At 48.0% G+C, this 16,983-nt stretch overlaps 5 protein-coding genes across 5 annotated transcripts; 3 read left to right on the top strand and 2 right to left on the bottom strand.

Moving 5' to 3' along the window:
- The first annotated feature begins 5,940 nt into the window (after positions 1-5,940).
- MYCFIDRAFT_212075 (uncharacterized protein) lies at positions 5,941-7,173 on the top strand. Its single transcript, XM_007931243.1, has one exon. The coding sequence runs from the start codon at positions 5,968-5,970 to the stop codon at positions 7,015-7,017; it is 1,050 nt and encodes a 349-aa protein (XP_007929434.1). The 5' UTR covers positions 5,941-5,967; the 3' UTR covers positions 7,018-7,173.
- Positions 7,174-11,035: 3,862 nt separating this feature from the next.
- MYCFIDRAFT_177471 (uncharacterized protein) lies at positions 11,036-13,625 on the bottom strand (the record flags this gene model as incomplete). The annotated part of the gene is made up of 13 exons (XM_007931242.1): positions 11,036-11,208; positions 11,327-11,389; positions 11,438-11,513; positions 11,543-11,559; positions 11,604-11,703; positions 11,730-12,470; positions 12,524-12,790; positions 12,820-12,860; positions 12,893-12,978; positions 13,008-13,020; positions 13,043-13,076; positions 13,118-13,145; positions 13,177-13,625. The coding sequence occupies 13 exons, from the start codon at positions 13,623-13,625 to the stop codon at positions 11,036-11,038; spliced, it is 2,088 nt and encodes a 695-aa protein (XP_007929433.1).
- Positions 13,626-13,652: 27 nt separating this feature from the next.
- On the top strand, positions 13,653-14,645 carry MYCFIDRAFT_177470 (uncharacterized protein; the record flags this gene model as incomplete). Its single annotated transcript, XM_007931241.1, has 7 exons — positions 13,653-13,851; positions 13,881-14,277; positions 14,314-14,385; positions 14,417-14,428; positions 14,456-14,484; positions 14,518-14,566; positions 14,603-14,645. 7 exons carry the CDS (start codon positions 13,653-13,655, stop codon positions 14,643-14,645), a joined length of 801 nt encoding a protein of 266 aa, XP_007929432.1.
- Positions 14,646-15,672: 1,027 nt separating this feature from the next.
- On the bottom strand, positions 15,673-16,071 carry MYCFIDRAFT_78235 (uncharacterized protein; the record flags this gene model as incomplete). The annotated part of the gene is made up of 1 exon (XM_007930767.1): positions 15,673-16,071. The coding sequence occupies one exon, from the start codon at positions 16,069-16,071 to the stop codon at positions 15,673-15,675; it is 399 nt and encodes a 132-aa protein (XP_007928958.1).
- A 209-nt stretch (positions 16,072-16,280) lies between these two features.
- On the top strand, positions 16,281-16,541 carry MYCFIDRAFT_31327 (uncharacterized protein; the record flags this gene model as incomplete). Its single annotated transcript, XM_007930586.1, has 1 exon — positions 16,281-16,541. A coding segment is annotated over one exon (261 nt), but the record flags the coding sequence as incomplete, so codon positions are not given.
- Between the last annotated feature and the right edge of the window lie 442 nt (positions 16,542-16,983).

Genomic DNA, 16,983 nt, shown 5'->3' with positions numbered 1-16,983 from the left:
TAATTACCGCCTTCTACGACTATGTCGGAAAGCCTAGCTACGCTAATTGCTATCTCTTCGACCTCGTTGTTGCTTAGTGCGTTGTCTACGAGCTATTAACTTACCAGCGGTTAACTAACTAGCGGTTAACTAGCGGTTACTATATGTTCTTATACCTCTTATCTCTCGTCTAACTCGCTCGTTACTAGGTAGGTTATTAGCGGCGTCGTCTTCCGAGTCGTCTGTTGTCTAACTAGTTAGTCGCCTAGCCGCTCGTTCGTAATCCTTATCTCGTATATAGCTTATTATCGTGTCTATAGTATGCTAGTCTACGTTATAGAAGATAAGAAGCTCCTCGAAGGACGAGATACCGGAATCGGCAAAGCAACGGTCGTCTATAGCAATGCCGTTAATCTCGCGAATGCCGTATATAAAGACCTATAATAGCTTACCCTAATGCTAGTAGTTAGTTAAGTAGCGAAGACCTAGCGGCGTAGGTAGACCTCGCACTATTGTATCTCCTATTAAATCTACCTCTTTAACGTCGGCTATATCGAGCGGTTGTAAGGACTATATATCTAGCATTGTCTCGCGGCGCGGTATATTAAAGGAGGGCGGTAGAAGGCGCGGAAATAGCCTCGGAGTAAGGTTACTTAGCGGAGGCGGAGGCGGAGGTAATAAGAATACAAGTTAGCGAATAGGTGACGATTAAACGCGCTGTTTTAAAGGCGACGGCCGCAGTGTTACATTAGAATAGACGAGGTAGTGTGTTTCCGGCGTTGTCGGTCGTAGTAGAGCGCGAGTTAGTGTCGCTAGCTTAGAAGGTAGTTAAGTTGTCTACTGTCGCTCGGTCTTACCTATAAAATAGACCTCTTATAGGTTAGCGATAAAATAGTTAATATTTAACGCGTAGCAACTGTCCGAGAAGTCTTTAACCTTCCGTACGTAGAAGGCGTAGAATGCGTCCTTTGTAGTACTATTAATAGAAGGGTCGTCCTTAATCCGCTAGTACTTCAGATTTAGCGTTTCTACCGCCTCCTTAAAGTAGCCTCGTAGATCTCTTAAAAGAGGTGTTTGTGCTAGGGCAATAGCGTCTTCTTTATAACCTTCGATTACGAGTTGTTAAGTGTCGAGAGCGCGCTAGTATTCGTAAGCAAACATAACGTTTAGGCCTAGAAACAGCTCGATATATCGTCGCTATTGTAGCTTACTAATTTCGAGTCTATTGAACAGATAGTTACGTAGAATATAGTGGCAAGGTAGGCGGGTTTGAAACCATACGAGGCAATTGTAGCGAGCCGGAGTTATACAGTTATAACTGCGCAGTGTACCCTTGTATATAGGTGCTGCCTTAGCTTCTATTTCAATAGTAATATCTACCTGTTCTCGAATATGATCCTAAGCAGCTAGTAGTTGCAGTGTCTCGAAGCCTAGAAGGCCCTTATAGTACTAATATTATATGCGTTTGCCGAGCCTGTAACTAGCTAGCTGTGCCTTATAAGCCTGCCTATCGTCGACTTTAAGAACCTCGATAATAGTGCTATATAGTATATAGAACACTAGGTTGCGCTTGTTGCGGTTATACTTAATGGCATAGTAATAGCCCTCTAAGGGCGAGGTAGTCCTTATTTGTAGCAATAATAGACTATAGAGCCGCGCCTAAGTTGCCTATTTCCGTAAAGTTTGGCTATTCTAATTATAGCGTATGTATTGGACCTTGTCCTGCTATCCTATAGGCGTATGCTCTTGTAACTACTCTTAAATCTATGCTATATCGGTACTAACGTCGCCTACGCTGCGTACGTAGTAGATTGAGTAGTAAAACCGCTTAACAATCTCTAGAAACTAGGCCTCTAGAAACGAGCGAAGGAAGGTCTCTTTAACGTACCGCTAGCAGAGGTAAATTCGTACCTAATCGTTATCCTTCTACGAGAGGTTAATAGCCGCCTATTCTAAGGCCGAGTCGTCGACTATAGCTGCAATAGGCTTCTATAGTAGTAACTACACCTTAATAGCTCGAAGTCCGGCTTCTACGAGCTTAGCTTTCTGCGATTCTAGCAATAGGTAGCCTGCTAGCAGCTAACAACCTAACGCATTGCGAACATAGATAGTAAAAAGGTTCTAACTAAGGTCGGTAGTCTTATAAGTCGCGTCTAGCAAGAACAACTATATAGTATGTAAGTTAGTAATGTTTTAAATTTTTAAAGTTAGTAGTAGGAACTATAGAACGCAAGCTTTAGAAGCTTAGTTATACGCCTGCCTTCTACACTACTACTACTAATACTAACAACAACACTTACATCTCCTGCCTCGGTATTTAATAACTCTCGTTGCTACTCGCTCTAAAAGACAATACTACGCTCTGTCTTACCCTTTAGTATCTTCGATATTACCTAGAATTAGAGCTCTTTGCCGTCTATATTATTATATACACCCTTTAGCGCGACAGCAAGGTCGTCTAGCTAGATACTCGTATTTCTACGGTTACTAGTACGAGCCTTCCTTAGGTTAGGCCTAATCTTTAACTACGCTACAATACTAGCCTTTAGATACTGTCCGCTAATTTTGCTAAACTCGTCCTTTAATAGCCCCCTTTTAACGAAGTCTAACACCTTAGTAACGTTAAAAGCGCGCTATTCTATTAATTCCTCGAGGAGGACTTTTAGGGCGTTATTTGCTAACCGAATATCTATATATCTTAGGTCGTAGCAATATAGGTTATTACTAATCGCTAAAGGATCGCTTCTATAGCGGCGGACACTAATTTCGTATAGATTAGTCGCTCTACTCCGATAATGCGATATAACGACTACTATAGCGTTATACGGCTCTTTATTGTATTTAGCCTTACGAATACCCTCTCCTAGCAACCTATTCCGCTACTAATCGCGCCTATAACGACAATACTAGTGCGACCGCTGCTCTAACCTATCCTTCGTTCTCGGCGACTTTAACTCCTTATATACGTTGCTAATATAAGCCTTTAGCACCTCGAAGCGCTTAGGCTCGTACGTTAACCCCTACGGTATATTAAATAGCTACTCTCGGATATCGATTATGTTATATAGTATACGATTAGGCCTAAATAGCGGCACTAGTTTAGTTAATACAGGCGGCATAGTAACAATAGTAAACTAATAGTAACAACAGTAAACTAATTGTGCTATTTGAACTATTAGAAAGAGCTTGATCTATATACGAGAATTGGCTATAGAGATAAGGTTAGAATCGGAGGTATAACCGAGAAGGTTAACCCGGTACTACAATAGGAAAAGCACCGTCGATTACTAGGCAAACCATACTAAGTTAGTAGATAACGCCCTCCGGAAGTAAACCACTGTTGTAAACAGTAGTACGCTAAATTTCCTAATATACAAGAATTGCTTACTATTGAACTGCTACCGATACGGTTTGTCTTAGATATTAGGAGTTTTAGTGAAAGCTTAACTAGAGGAGTGGAACAGCCGTTCCGCTAGTAATTACTAGCAATAAGCTCCCGCAATCCTCCTGTTTCGTAGCGTTGAAAACCACTCGGCGGTAGTAACGAATTAGGTTAAGAAGGGCGCCTCTCTCGAGCCTATCGGTTAACTATTGCTAACTATCGTAGAAGCGGCTATTTAACTATTATAGAAGTGACAATTTTGCAGTAGAAGAGACTATTATATAGACTAAGAGTTGTTGCTATAGAATTGCTATATAATTACCGCTTTCTACGACTATAGCGGAAGGCCTATCTATACTAATTGCTATCTCGTCGAAGGCGGCGGACACTAATTTCGTATAGTTTAGACTGCCTACTGCGATAATGCGATATTACGACTACCGCCGCATTATAAGGCTCTTTATTGTATTTAGCCTTACGAATACTATCTACTGCTACCCTCTTCCGCTACTAATCGCGCCTATAACGATAATACTAGTAGCTTCGCTGCTCTAAACCGTCCTTCGTTCTCGGCGACCTTGCCTCCTCCTATATATTGCTTACATACCCCTTTAACACTAAGATGCTATTATAGCTATTAGAAAGAGCCTAGTTTATATAACAAGAATGCACTTACAAAGAGCCGCGGAGGTGCTAGAGGTGCGGTTAGAACTAGCAGTATAACCGAGAAGGTTATTACGGTACCAGAAGAGGATAAGCACCGTCAAATGCTAGACCAACACTACTGAATCAGTGGATAACGCCCTCCGGAAGGTAACCACTGATCGAAACAGTGGTACGCTAAATTTCCTGACATCCAAGAGGACCTGCCGACACAGCTCATCACATGCTCCAGGCTGCAGGATTCTGACATCGACCGAGGCTATTTCTTGAGCCTTCTGCGAGATGAGAAGAGTACGATGGGGGCAAAGGGCAAGTGGAGAGGCCTGGGTACACCAGTCGTCGCAGCAAGACCTGCGAAATTACGGAGGAAGCTTGAGTTGGCAATGTGAGGACTGCATCAGGAACAACGCAATCGAGCACCCGGCGGCTCACCGCTTCTGGCTCATCTGCTTTCTACCGCATTGCGCCTTCACGAGTACAGTACACGTTCACTTTCACGTACAGACTGCGGAGATTCTGATCGCGATCACGAACAATCGAGAACGGCAGTATTGCCACGAGTACGAATCTTCGCCGCTTGCAAGAGAAACACAGCCATGGCTACGGGCAGTAGTAAGCCTTTGATCGTCGTTTCTACTACGGCCTTCCCCAACAGGGCCGCCATCGACTAGTGATGCAACTCGCTGCCTTATCCGCTTGAGCTTCTGCACCCATTCGGCCCGCACACTCTCGATTCATGCTACCAGTCATGATCACCCATCAATACGCCCATCGCCGACACGCAGCGATGCCATAGCGAAGTGACATTCGACACGCCCAGGCGCACGATTGCATGTCGCGTCCGCGGCATGGTGTGCTAATCTAGTGCCAACGAGCCACGAGGCTGATCACGAATTCCTGCGACCTCTAGGGCATGGGCTAGGCCATGCTCCGCTTCGAAGAGTTTGGACTTTGGCTCTCTTGGGCTTTTTGCTTGACTTGACTTGACCTAAGAACTGCGACGTTGACGTCGGCAGCGCTGGCGCTCTACCTCCTTGCTACGAATCTCGTGCAAATAGATGGCCCTATGTGGCGAATGTCGTATGGCATCGAAGTACTGATACCCATCGGCAGTTCAGTCAATGGCAGCGCAAGGTCGACCGTGCGAGGCTTTGCGCTCCACATATGATATTCTCAGAAGAGACAGACGTATGAGCTTGGTGACTTGGGTATTCCAAGCATATCCAGCAACCAGCATCCCGTTCGTGACGGTGTGAATCGCTTGCCCTTTCTTTTTGCACTGTCCAACCGCCCGCGACGTCACGCGGCCCCATTCTGCTGTCGACCAGGAATCCCGAGCTCCACGAACCTGGCGTTCGATAGCTCGCAAGCAGCTCCTGTCTAGTCACACACGCCTGACCAACGCCAGCATTATGCGGCCACGCGCGCGCGAGGAGAATGAAAATTCTCTTCACGTGTAGACTATGGATGTGTGCAGAGAGATGCCGAACAAAATTGTGCTGCCTGGCGTCCGGAAATGAAGATCAGATGATCGAACATGCTAGTGCAATCTTTATCTCGACGACACCGAGTTCTACGATGTTGGTATGATGTCATCCTGCTTCCAGAAGCCTTGCGTACGAGACCGATTTGTCCAGTCGAAGTGTGGGAAACGCGGCGATCGCCAAAGTCGCTTGTACTCCAGCGACCAGGTCTCGCTCATCTTGGCTTTTCGGGAAGGCGGAGGCCCTCCGCACTACGAAAAAAGCGGAGAGAAAACGACGCCATCTTCACAAGATACCGAGGCGCCACAGGCATCCACATATCGGATCTTGCACATCGGCCTCGAAGATTATTGGTCGTATCGTTCTATGGTCATTTGATGATATACCACACGCCACTTCGTCGACACAAACGACCATTTTCAATCCCAGAAACAACCACGCACGGCGACAACCTTCACGATGGTGTACGCAGACAGAAGGCCGACCGACTCCATGAAGTCGACGTGGAGGAAAGATCCGAGTCAATGGCGATTTCCGCACCGCTTCCTGAACGCCGTCAACGCATTCTACAAAGATCTGGACCAGGAGCCACCGAAACATGCGAAGACCGACAAAGTGCCATACATGACTGAATGGAGTTGTCATGTCTTCATCCTCCTCCACGCGGCATGGCCGATGATCATACAGCAAGCTTACATGTGGTACTACGGAAAAGACATGCATCCGATCTCTGCATTCTTGCTATACACAATCGCGATGCAACTCAACGCAATCCGAGAAGTCCGTCTGCTCAAGGCGCTGGGGATGAAGTACGGCTACCTCGATGGAGACAAGCACGAACGCGACGAAGTCCCGGATAATGGTGTGGGCAAGGTTTTAGCATCACTCCAACTCACCACAAGCATCCGACCCATGATCGCCATCTTCTTCGCCTACCGCCGCTCCCAAACCGGCAGCCTCTCCCTCAGCTGGTGGCTCCCAGTAGAACTCTTCCTCTACTCTCTCGTCCTCGACGGTTGGTTCTACCTCTACCACCGCTCCTCCCACGAGATCGACGCGCTCTGGAGCATCCACCGCACCCACCACATGACCAAACACCCCACCCCGCTCCTCTCCTCCTACGCCGACTCGGAACAAGAATTCATCGAAATCGCCCTCGTCCCCTTCCTCACCTGGGCCGTCCTCAAATTCTTCTTCCAACTCCCCATGGGTTTCCACGACTGGTGGGTCTGTCACGAATACATCATCTTCACCGAAGCCTTCGGACACTCGGGACTCCGCATCTACTCCACCACTCCTTCCGCTGCCAGCTGGTTTTTGAAACTTGTGGATTGTGAGCTTGCGATTGAGGATCATGATCTTCATCATCGGAAGGGTTGGAGGAAGAGTCAGAATTATGGGAAGCAGACGAGGCTTTGGGATAAGCTTTTTGGGACTACGGGCCATCGGATTGAGGCTGTGCCCGAGAATGTGGATTATGGGATGCGGTTTAATTTTCCGTTTTTTTAGATACGTGTGGATGGAGTTGGGGGATGGATGAGTGATTATGATAAGATGATGTGGAATGAGATGGATATACCCCGGATGAAGGAAGCGATATGTACCAGTCCATATCGATATTGATGTGCGAATATATACATTACAGTATCAACTGTCCCAGCCTTGTTTTTTTTCTGTGGATACTACCCGGGTTTCTCTCATCAGTACGCACTATATTAACTGTTCATGACCCAAGAGGTACGCACCAGATCGAAGTTATACACACATACATCCTTCATTTCTCGACGATTTTGACAACCTCTCGTCACTCAAAGATATTGCAAAGCGGTCTGGAAGTCTCCATTTGATAAGGTATGATCGAGCATGGGCGAAATGACAGCTTCGACGAATTATGAGGAGTCGTAATGTACTCGTCGAATTTGACGGTAAGATCTTTAAGCTTCAGGACCATTGGTTTTGCTTTATCCGACCTCATAATCAACCGGACAGTGGACGTATATACGCGAAATGTGTATTTCTTTGGACGATTATTCTTCGCTTAGAGATACGATCAAGCGGCCTGTAAGTCATTTCAGAATCGAAGTGCATGACCTATCTATCTCATGCCTTATAAAATAGAGCTGACGGCGATTATTTTGCTCGTTAACATCGTTTTTAGTCCTTGTGAATTAAGGCTATGCAGTACAGTAAGACAAGTTCGATCACAGGTGAGAATGTTAGAATTAAGTGGCTAGAATCGATTTGTTAAATAGGTTTCATTTCGTAGAGTCGGCTTATCGCTAACAATCTCTCAGTCTAGAATTACTAGTCATCGATGTCGGCAAGCTTCCTTAAAACCATCGCCTATCTATCGTAGGACACTGCAATTACTAAAGCTCGATAAAAACGCTATGCTCTGCGTTAAGAAATCCGATATAGAAGGGCGTAACTATTTATAAACCTGCCCTAGTTATTCGTAGACCGCGGACCGAGAGCCGGCTCCGGCCTCGGTAAGACTATATTGCTAGTAATCTACACTATAGAATATCGCAACAGAGGCCTCTAGTGCTCTCGTTAGCGCTGAGTAGAATTATAACGTAAGAAAGAGAAACTGAGTAAATAATAGATATAGAACTAGACAATATAGCTAATCCTAACTGTTCTAGGTATACTGCCTACCTAGCAAATAAGGTTCTACGACCCTCGCATTAACGTATAGCTCCTACTATACGATCTTAGTGTATTCTGGCATTACTGCTAGCGCTATAGGTACTAGTAGAGCCCTCGGAGCGGGCGGAGGTCCTTCCTAAGTAGGTAAATAAGTAGATATAGGGTTTCTATCGCACTGCCTATGCTTGTAATAGCTAGAGTAGCAGTCTACGTTATCTTTAACGTACTTGCACCTCCTGTAGGCCGTTTTGTATATACAGCCCTTACGTAAACGTTCTCGTAGTGCTAGTAGCGGTAGAATAGGCCTCCTAGGCTCGGCCTGTCTTATCGCTTCTTGCTGGTTAATAGCGGCCTATCTAGCGGCCTGTTTAATTAGCTTAGGTCTAGTAGCCTTACGCCGAGTCGTACGACTAAGCCGCTTATTAATCCGCTTAAGTGGCTCTAAGGTGCGGTGAGTAGTTGTCTCGTTGCTATTGTAATCGCTCCGTAGCACTCGCTAGTGCTTCTCGAACATACGAATAGTAAGAATGCCGGTTACAGACTCCTTAAGGGCCAGCATCTAGTATATACAATTCAAGCTATAGACCCTTCGATAACACTAGGTACAATCTAATAGCCTGTAACTATTAGACTTCCGCTTCTCGAGCTCGGCGCGTACGAGAGCCCTTCGCTCGGCCACTTTGCGTAGAGCGAAGGTGCTAATATAGCTAACAACTTCAGCGTAGAATGGATCGCTTAAGAACAGTATAGTAGGTCGACTAATCTCGGCTCCAACTATAAGCCTATAGCGGTCAACTTAGTACTAGAAGTAGGGCACTATTTTGTTAATAAAGCTATAGATATCGTTCTTGCAGGTCGTTAACTATGCCTTAATGCTAGCGTAACAACCTTCTACTAGCGAGGTTGTTGTATTGCTATAATGCCGCGTCCTGTCAATCTAGTATTTAATATAGTGCTGTCGATAGACCTACTATATATTAGCTATATAGCTAGCTAGCGATTGCTAGTCTTTATTGTCCGAGTAGTCGCGTGTAGGCTCGCCTTTACTAGCGGCAATCTTACCGTTCTCGAGGGCCTTCGAGTTGGTTGTAAACGACTCAACCGACGGTAAGTTAATAGCCTTGTTAAATAGGTCTATAAAGTCCTGTGCGGCTATACTCAATAGCCTACGCCTTATAGTTAGATCCGGCGGTCTAGTGCTAAGGAAGGCCTTCGAATTGGCCTCTACTACGCGTCTGATATACTAGCGGTAGAGCTGTGTATATAAATGAGTCTAGTCGCTTGCTAGCGCCTTCATTAGTACCTTGTTACGGTCATAGATTATAAGGCGAGGCTCTTTACAGGTGTATTCTGCTAACAACTCCTACGTACACTAAATAGCAATTAAATACTGCTTAGTCGCCTGTCTAGGTATAAAAACTAGTGCTAGAGGGAAGGTTTGGTTAAACTGATTAAGTAAGGCAATTACAAGCAATAGCATACTATATTCGTTGGTTTTATAGGTGCAATCTATAACTATAATATCCGGACAATTCTTATAGATGTTAATTATCTTAGGGTGCGAGAAATACAGCTATTCTAGCCGTTGCTCACCGCTTAGTCTAGTGCTAATACCCTTCCGTACGAAGTAGTTCTGTTATAGGAGGTCCTTAATCGTCTTGTCGACTACTAACTTGCTAGCGAGTCGCAACTTCTTAGCCTTTTACTAGGCATTTAAGATATCTCGTAAAGTAGTAGGTATAATAGGCGATTGCTAGTCTCTACTACTAAAACGGAGCTTAATAGCGGCCTTAATCTGTCGATTGCTAACGCCTATAGACCTTAACTGCAATATAGCCTCGACAATCTCTATTATACGAGCTCTTCGGCGGTGGTTAGCTAGTGCTATCGGATAGACTGCTAGATAGTTGTAGTTAGAGCTATTCTATAAGACAGACTAGTAGCTATCGTCCGGATTATGCCAATCCTTAGCAGCGAGGGTTACAGACTATAGGCAATCGCATAGCTTAGAGTAACCTTCTCGTGTCTTTGCTATTAGATTAAGCTGCCGCCGTGCCTCTCGTTTGTCTTTTATTGCTTTCCGTATTATAGGTATTAAATACCGCGCGTAGCGGCGTGTTATCCGCTAGAGTACGTTGTCCTTGTTAAGCTTATAGCCTATCTTCTTCGTCTTAAAGCCCTTCTCTAAAGCGAAGGTTTCTACGTATTCCTCGGCGGCTATAATGCTGTTAAACATACGGTTTTCGGGGTTCTCGATAGTAGCAAACGAGCCTGCTTAGTATTCTTCTATTTCCGACTTAGACTAGTTACTATATTCGTCGTTGTTACTAAAGATATACGTAGGTTAAGAGGCAGTCTCGATTTCTAAGGGAGGAAGTTGTTCTTACTAACTAACCCCGCTGCCGCCGACTATAATACTACTACTACTACCACCACTACTACTAATACTAGTTACAACACTCTTAGCACTAGCGCCGCCCTATATAGGACTAGCCGCCTTACCGACCGCACGAAGCGTAAAGCGTACGGTAGTATACCCGGCAGCGTACTATACTATTATCTTATCGAGAAACGGCAGCACTAGGTCCTTAGATACTATAAACTCCTTATCTAGCTCTTTATATAACTAGGGGTCGAGTCCGTCGTATCTAGCCTCTATTTCATACGTCGTAAGGCGGACATAATTATCCCTTGCCTACTACGCCGCATTAGACCTCTAATCTATAATAATATTATCTAAATACCGCCGATCTATACTATAAAGGTATTCCGTCGATATTAGGCTACGGCTACCGTATAGCAACTCTACCTATAGCTTCAAACCTCCTTTATCGCCTTCTTGCGGCGGCCGAGCGAAACCCTAGCGTAGGTCCCTCAACTAGCGCTTCTTATTATTAAAGAGCGAGGTATTGGTGTATTCTTCATCGGCGGCGGCGGCGGCGGCGGCGGCAGTATCAGCCTGTAACTGCGCAGAAGGGCTCGACATAGCGGCGACAATATAAGGTGTTGGCGGCAATAAGGTGTTGGCGACAGTGAGGTAAGGCGAGAATCCTATAGCAGAGAAGATGGAGGTAGAATTGGTAAGGTGTTACTAACTAATTTGCCTCAGGCTCCTCCGTTGCCGGAGGGCGGGTTTACATATAACCAGGGCAGGTTTATGAATAGTCACGCCCGATGCAGAACGCCAATCCATTCTCGCGAGTCGGCGGTATCATCCTTCGCCATGCTCCAGCTCCCCTTCAGTCAACCTCTTCCTCGCAGTGGTCTTAATAATACCCACCACGATCTCGATCTCGACGCCCATACCCCTCACCTTGCTGAAATCGAACTATAATCCCATCAGCATTATCATCTCCCTCAAGTCATATCAAAATCAAACCAGCACTAACCTCGACCACGCTGCTCCCCTCCACCACCACCATAATTAGAAGGATAAAAAGGCCAACGCTCATCCTCCACACAGTACGAACCCTCATTGATATAGCGCTTCCGATACTGCTGCATATCCTGGAATTCCTCGTCAGTGATCACTCCCATGAAGCTCAGCTCAGTGAATGGATTACGGTACTCACAACCTCATCCCTAGGCCCCTCAGCACGACTCGGATCAAAATTCCCACCCACACGACCGCCCATCTCCTGCCGACGCCGCCACTCCTCTTCCCGCTGGCGCTGAACGGCTTGTTCGCGACGCCACTCGTCTTTCTCGATGCGGTACTTGTTGACTTCTGCGTCTTTGTACCGCAATTCTTCTTCGAGTGCGCGGTAGCGCGAGGCGCGGTCGTAGGAAGACTCTGAATTCTTGCCACGATTGGACTTCTTGTAGCCGTCTGGTCCGGATTGGAGACGATCGCGGTATTCTTCGTGTTTGGCTTTGTGGAGTTTGTATTTTTCGTAGGCGTCTTTGGTGATGAGGGATTTGGTGTCGGAGGTCTTGGATTTGTCGTCGGATGTGTAGTGATTGCTGCGGTGGCGGCTGGAGGATCGGCCGTCGTCGTATTTGTTGCGGTGGTGGCTAGTTGAGCGATCGCGAGTGCGGGTCGGAGAGGAATAGGTAATACGAGGCAGACCTCGACCGCGAGAGCGAGAGCGGCCTCGATTCATGTCTCGCATTGCTGCTGCGTAGCCCTCGACTTGACCGACGGCACGACCGCGCTGGACTTGCTCGATGTCGCGAAGGCGGTTGCGGCCGCCCATCACGACGACTGGAGTGGCTGGGACGAAACCGAAGGGAAGCATGTTGACGGTGCTTGTGGAGATGATGTGGGAGAAAGGATTCAGGTTGGGTTGAAAGCAGAAGTCGAAGTGGTATCGCTAGTGCAGAGGATGCTCTGTTCTTGGTCGAGGTTGGCCGCGAAGAGGATGACTTTTTCTGAGGTGCAGAACGGGATTTTGTTTGTTCTGGTGTGGTAGTCTGAGGTGGTGATGCCGTGAGAATCAGGTCGAGGTTGTGGATTCGCGAGCAGGTGCGCTGAGGAAAAGTGTGGAAAGAGGACGAAAAAGGTCGCATTAAGTAGGAAGAGATGGCATCCAGACCGCGCGCAATCACGAGCGCGTTGCCCTGACGAGGATTCACTCGAAGCATGGTCCATGCGCAGGATGTTTTGCGCTTGATTCACTTTCACGCTCGAGTCCTTGATCCATGCAAAGTGCGGCTATGAACAGCCATCATCAACTCCGGAGTCATTGATATATGCCGAGAAGCTGTGTATAGTCGATAATGGGTCCCAGAGGACATGTCGAGGGCATTCTGCATTTCCGCTGGAGTTTATGGCATGTCAAAAGCGGCTTTCCAATGCCTTTGCCAGTCATAGAGCTCGGACTGTGTGCTTGGTTGCTTGCAGCGAACACCGTTGACCCGACCCTATGGCAATGTGCAACTGCACAGATTGATACCCACGGCTTGAATTTGGAAAGTGGCTACTCCATCATCACCATCTTAGCCAGTCTCTTTTGAACACATCCCCAATATGATGAAGCCACCTAAATCTACCACCCCTCCCTCTCCCTACCTTCCCACCTCCGCCTCTCCTTCTCCAACAGATCCTCCTCATACCCAAACCTCCCCAAATCATCCTCCCTCGCAACAACAGCATCATAAACCTCCTTCGGCAATCCCAACTCCAGCGTACTCAACCAATTCTTCACCTCGCCATAATCCACACTGACCTGGCTTAAACTCGGCATTGTTCCAGCGGTGTAGACTTGTGAGAGCAGGAATTTGGCGTGGGCGAGTTGTTCGATGCATTGGACTAGAGCCTCGGGATTTTTGGGAAGTGTGGACAGGAGGTGAGAACTCGCGTCTGTCAATGTTGCTTTGAATTTTGCGAGGTCGTGTTGGAAAGTTGACAAGTCGGATTGAAAGCGGGCGATGTCTAGATGACCGTTTTGGAAGTACTTGGTGTCCGTGTTGTTAGAGCTCATGACGAGTTCGTTCGTGTTGAGGTCTTTGGTGAAGGTGAGCCGCATGGAGGTACTGAGCCGCGTATTTCAGTCATGAGGGATGTTTGCTCATCTACGAATGGAGGGAAAGGAGAACTTCGAAGTGGTTTCTCGGGATACAATTTCACGCGCGGAGACGTTTCGAGCATCTTTTCACCATGTGATAACCTCTATGTGAAGCCATGTCCTGCGCGCATATTCCTGGAGGCCATAATATCGCGGATGCCAGCTTCTACGTCCTGTCAATGTGTCAGTGTGTTTTCTACTTGCTCAAGTTCGGAGTCAGACAGTACCTTGTATCCATACTTCTTGTCGTCAAGCTTGTAACTCTTATCAAGCACCACTGCATACACGTCCCCGCCCACCGCGTCAGTCAGGCTCACGAGCCATTCGCGCACTTGAGAAGGGTCCGGCTTCGAGTAGTTTTCGGGCTCTACGTCGGCCAGGTATATGTTTTGCAGATGGTAGTGAGCACGAGCGAGCTGCTCAATCAAAATCGCGCGCTGCAGTTCACGGTCGAATCTGGTTTTGAGGGCATCGATTTGGTTCTGGAGCTGGCGATTTCCTTCTTCGGCTTTCCGAAGGCGTTCTTGCAGTGCTTTGATCTCTTCATCCTTGGTGAGCTCGGTGGAGGGCTTGATGATCGCGTAGATTTGGGCAAGTTGGCGCAGTTGATGAGGTGGAGTTCAGAAGACGTACTTCAATTGCGATGTAGCTATTGGCCTTTGAGTGGATCAAGGTATGGCCGAAAAGTTGGCCGTATAGCTCTAGCATCAGCAGATCAGCTGTCTTCGAGTTGCGTGCAGTTGCAATACGAGAATCTTTCAATGGTGGAGCGGCAAGCAAGGTGCATCTAGCTTGCAGCTCACGTCAGAGCAAATCAAGGGTTGTAGAATGGCAGATTTTCAGTGATATCCAGACACTGAGCAGGCCGGGGCCAGCTATGTTGACCTTGTCTGGCAAGCGTTGTGATAAATTGGCGAGACTGCGTGCCTCTTTTACAGATTCCGGCCTTGTCGGAGGCAGCCCGGCGGCTACCAGGCCTGAAACAGCGCGATCGCGGTCATGCTCAAAAAAAGAGTGGTCTCTGTACAAGACTGAGTCCATGCTCTGACGGCCGCACATCCAGGGCATATGGCAATCTCTTCATGCTATGGCTCAAGCCCATAATGGTCTGCCTGTAGTTCCCCACTTCTTTCAAGAATCGCCGTGTGAATGCTCCCACCCAATGCGCCAGATAAATCCTCGAGGTATGCGGCTATTTGCGCCATTTGAGGCTTCTTCGGATGTCGCCATGAGTCCTCTTCTGCCAAGTAGACGGTTTGCAGTAAGCAGTGAGCTCGCGCAAGCTGTTCAATCAGGGAGCCATGGACAGCATTGTCATCGGGCGTCGTCGAGAATTCGATTGCGAATTCTTCCATGTCGGCGGACACGGCCTGCAGAGCGCTGACTTGTTGCTGTAGCTTGAGCTTCTCCAGTTTTGCCGTTTGGAGGCGTGCTTCGATGTCCTTGATCTTGTCAGCCTTGGAGAGCTCCATTGTGACAATGACACGGTGTGCGAAGTCAGGACGAAGCCTAGGTTCCTGGTAAATGAGACTCTTAGAGAGTTTCGGCGTGATGGCAAGATCGATGAGAACCATTGAGTGCAATCACGACTTGTCATAGCTCACAACAAAGAGCTGTCTAAAGGATGACTGCTTTCCATATGCGGATGCTGCTACCTTTGTTCCTCCTGCCTCTGCAAGAACATTGCATCGAGACTCCACAAAGTCAGGCACAGAGCCTGTTTCCCTTGCATTCTGAGACCATGGTATGGAATGGCATTCTCTCTGGCGTGGACAATCATCTCATGTCCTAACCATTCTCGCGCCATCGCAGTCGATTGGTGGTCGTGATGAATCCTCAGCCAGCTCAATTGCCACCGGTCGATGTCGATGAATGCTCCAGTAACTTCTGTAGATCATTCTGGCATGGTTTACTGGGGGTAGATGCTGTAGCATGATGATTTCTGCGTGATGATGCTTGGATGAGCCGCTTGAAGAAAGCTGCGATTGACGATGCCGCATGTGCTCTTTCACGACTTCACAGCTTTCCGTGCCCTGACACCGCCCTTCTTCGCCGGCGCCTTTGGCTGTCCATGCTGCTTCTGCGGACTCGACTCCTGTACGTCGGCTGGTGCATTGCCCTTCTTCGCCCGCTTCTGCTTCCGCAGCTCCACGATTCTCTTCTCCAGCAGGTTCTGCCTCCCACTGCGCTGCGGCGACCATACCATGAGCTTGCGCACTTCCTTCCGCGTCATGCCGAAGCGCTCCATGTAGCTCTTGCGGTTACGCTTTTCGGCCTGCTTCGCTTCCAATGCCTCTTGTTCCTGCTGGCGTTCCAGTTCTTTCCGCTTACGTTCTGCAGCGATTTGGAGGAGACGATCGCGGAGCATGTCGGAGGCGGAGGCGGACGTCATATTCTCGTATACCATGTTGGCGGTGGGTGAGATGGAAGCCGGGGAGTTGTTATGATCAGGTCATCAGGAGATGCGAATAATGACGCGGAAGGCACGTGGGAGCTGCAATTGGCTTTCGGGAGTGGTGGCGGGGAGGGAGCGACTTCGAGTGCAAGCCTCAACATGAGCGATATTGTGGCCCTCGTACAGCCCGCCCTCATCATTCCTTCCAACATCTATGCCGGTTACGCCTGTATCTACCAGTCCCGGTCGTGCATCCTCGCCGAACTCCTCGCGGCTGTTGTGTGATCGACGGCTGGTGGGTCGCAGGAGACACCCAGGTCAGCATCAACCAGTATGCCGCGCATCACGACGAGGAAGCGTTTCATCGAGTTCACGAATACATACCAGAGCGCCGGCTGCCAGACAGACCCGACGAGTTCAGGAACGATCGATTGGGTTCTGTTCAACCGTTCCACATCGGGCCGAGGAATTGCTTGGGTTGAGAAGGGTGAACTTGATCCGAATGCAGAACCTGGCGTGGCATGAAACGCGACGACTTCTTGCTGCGGTCGTGTTAGACTTCGATGTGGAGCTAGCTATGCGAAGGAAGCAATGGAGAGAGGGCGCGAGCAGAAGATCTTTGGATCTTGGGAGGCATCGCTTCATCTTTGCTGAGACACTTGCTGACTGTGCGCACCTTTTGTTGCTGCAGGGAGAAGACACCACTCATGTGCCGTTTGACGCCAGCTCGGCCGTAAAGCGCGAATCAACCGTTGAACCCAATTGCGGTGCTCTCTCATCTGGTTCAATCACTGCAATGGCATTCCTTCCTTCTTGCTCCTATTCGCAGCCGTTTTGGACCTCTGACACTGTTCTCTAGACACATGATTCATCCACTCGCAACATACATGCTCAATCCATCATCGAAGCAGCCGGTAACGTGAG

This window comes from Pseudocercospora fijiensis (genome assembly GCF_000340215.1).
Source record: "Pseudocercospora fijiensis CIRAD86 unplaced genomic scaffold MYCFIscaffold_7, whole genome shotgun sequence".
Lineage (NCBI taxonomy): Eukaryota > Fungi > Ascomycota > Dothideomycetes > Mycosphaerellales > Mycosphaerellaceae > Pseudocercospora > Pseudocercospora fijiensis.
This window is presented reverse-complemented; position numbering and strand designations above follow the sequence as displayed.

Coding starts and splice junctions, on each gene's coding strand:
- MYCFIDRAFT_212075 (XM_007931243.1), top strand. CDS start 5,968: ATGGTGTACGCAGACAGAAGGCCGACCGACTCCATGAAGTCGACGTGG.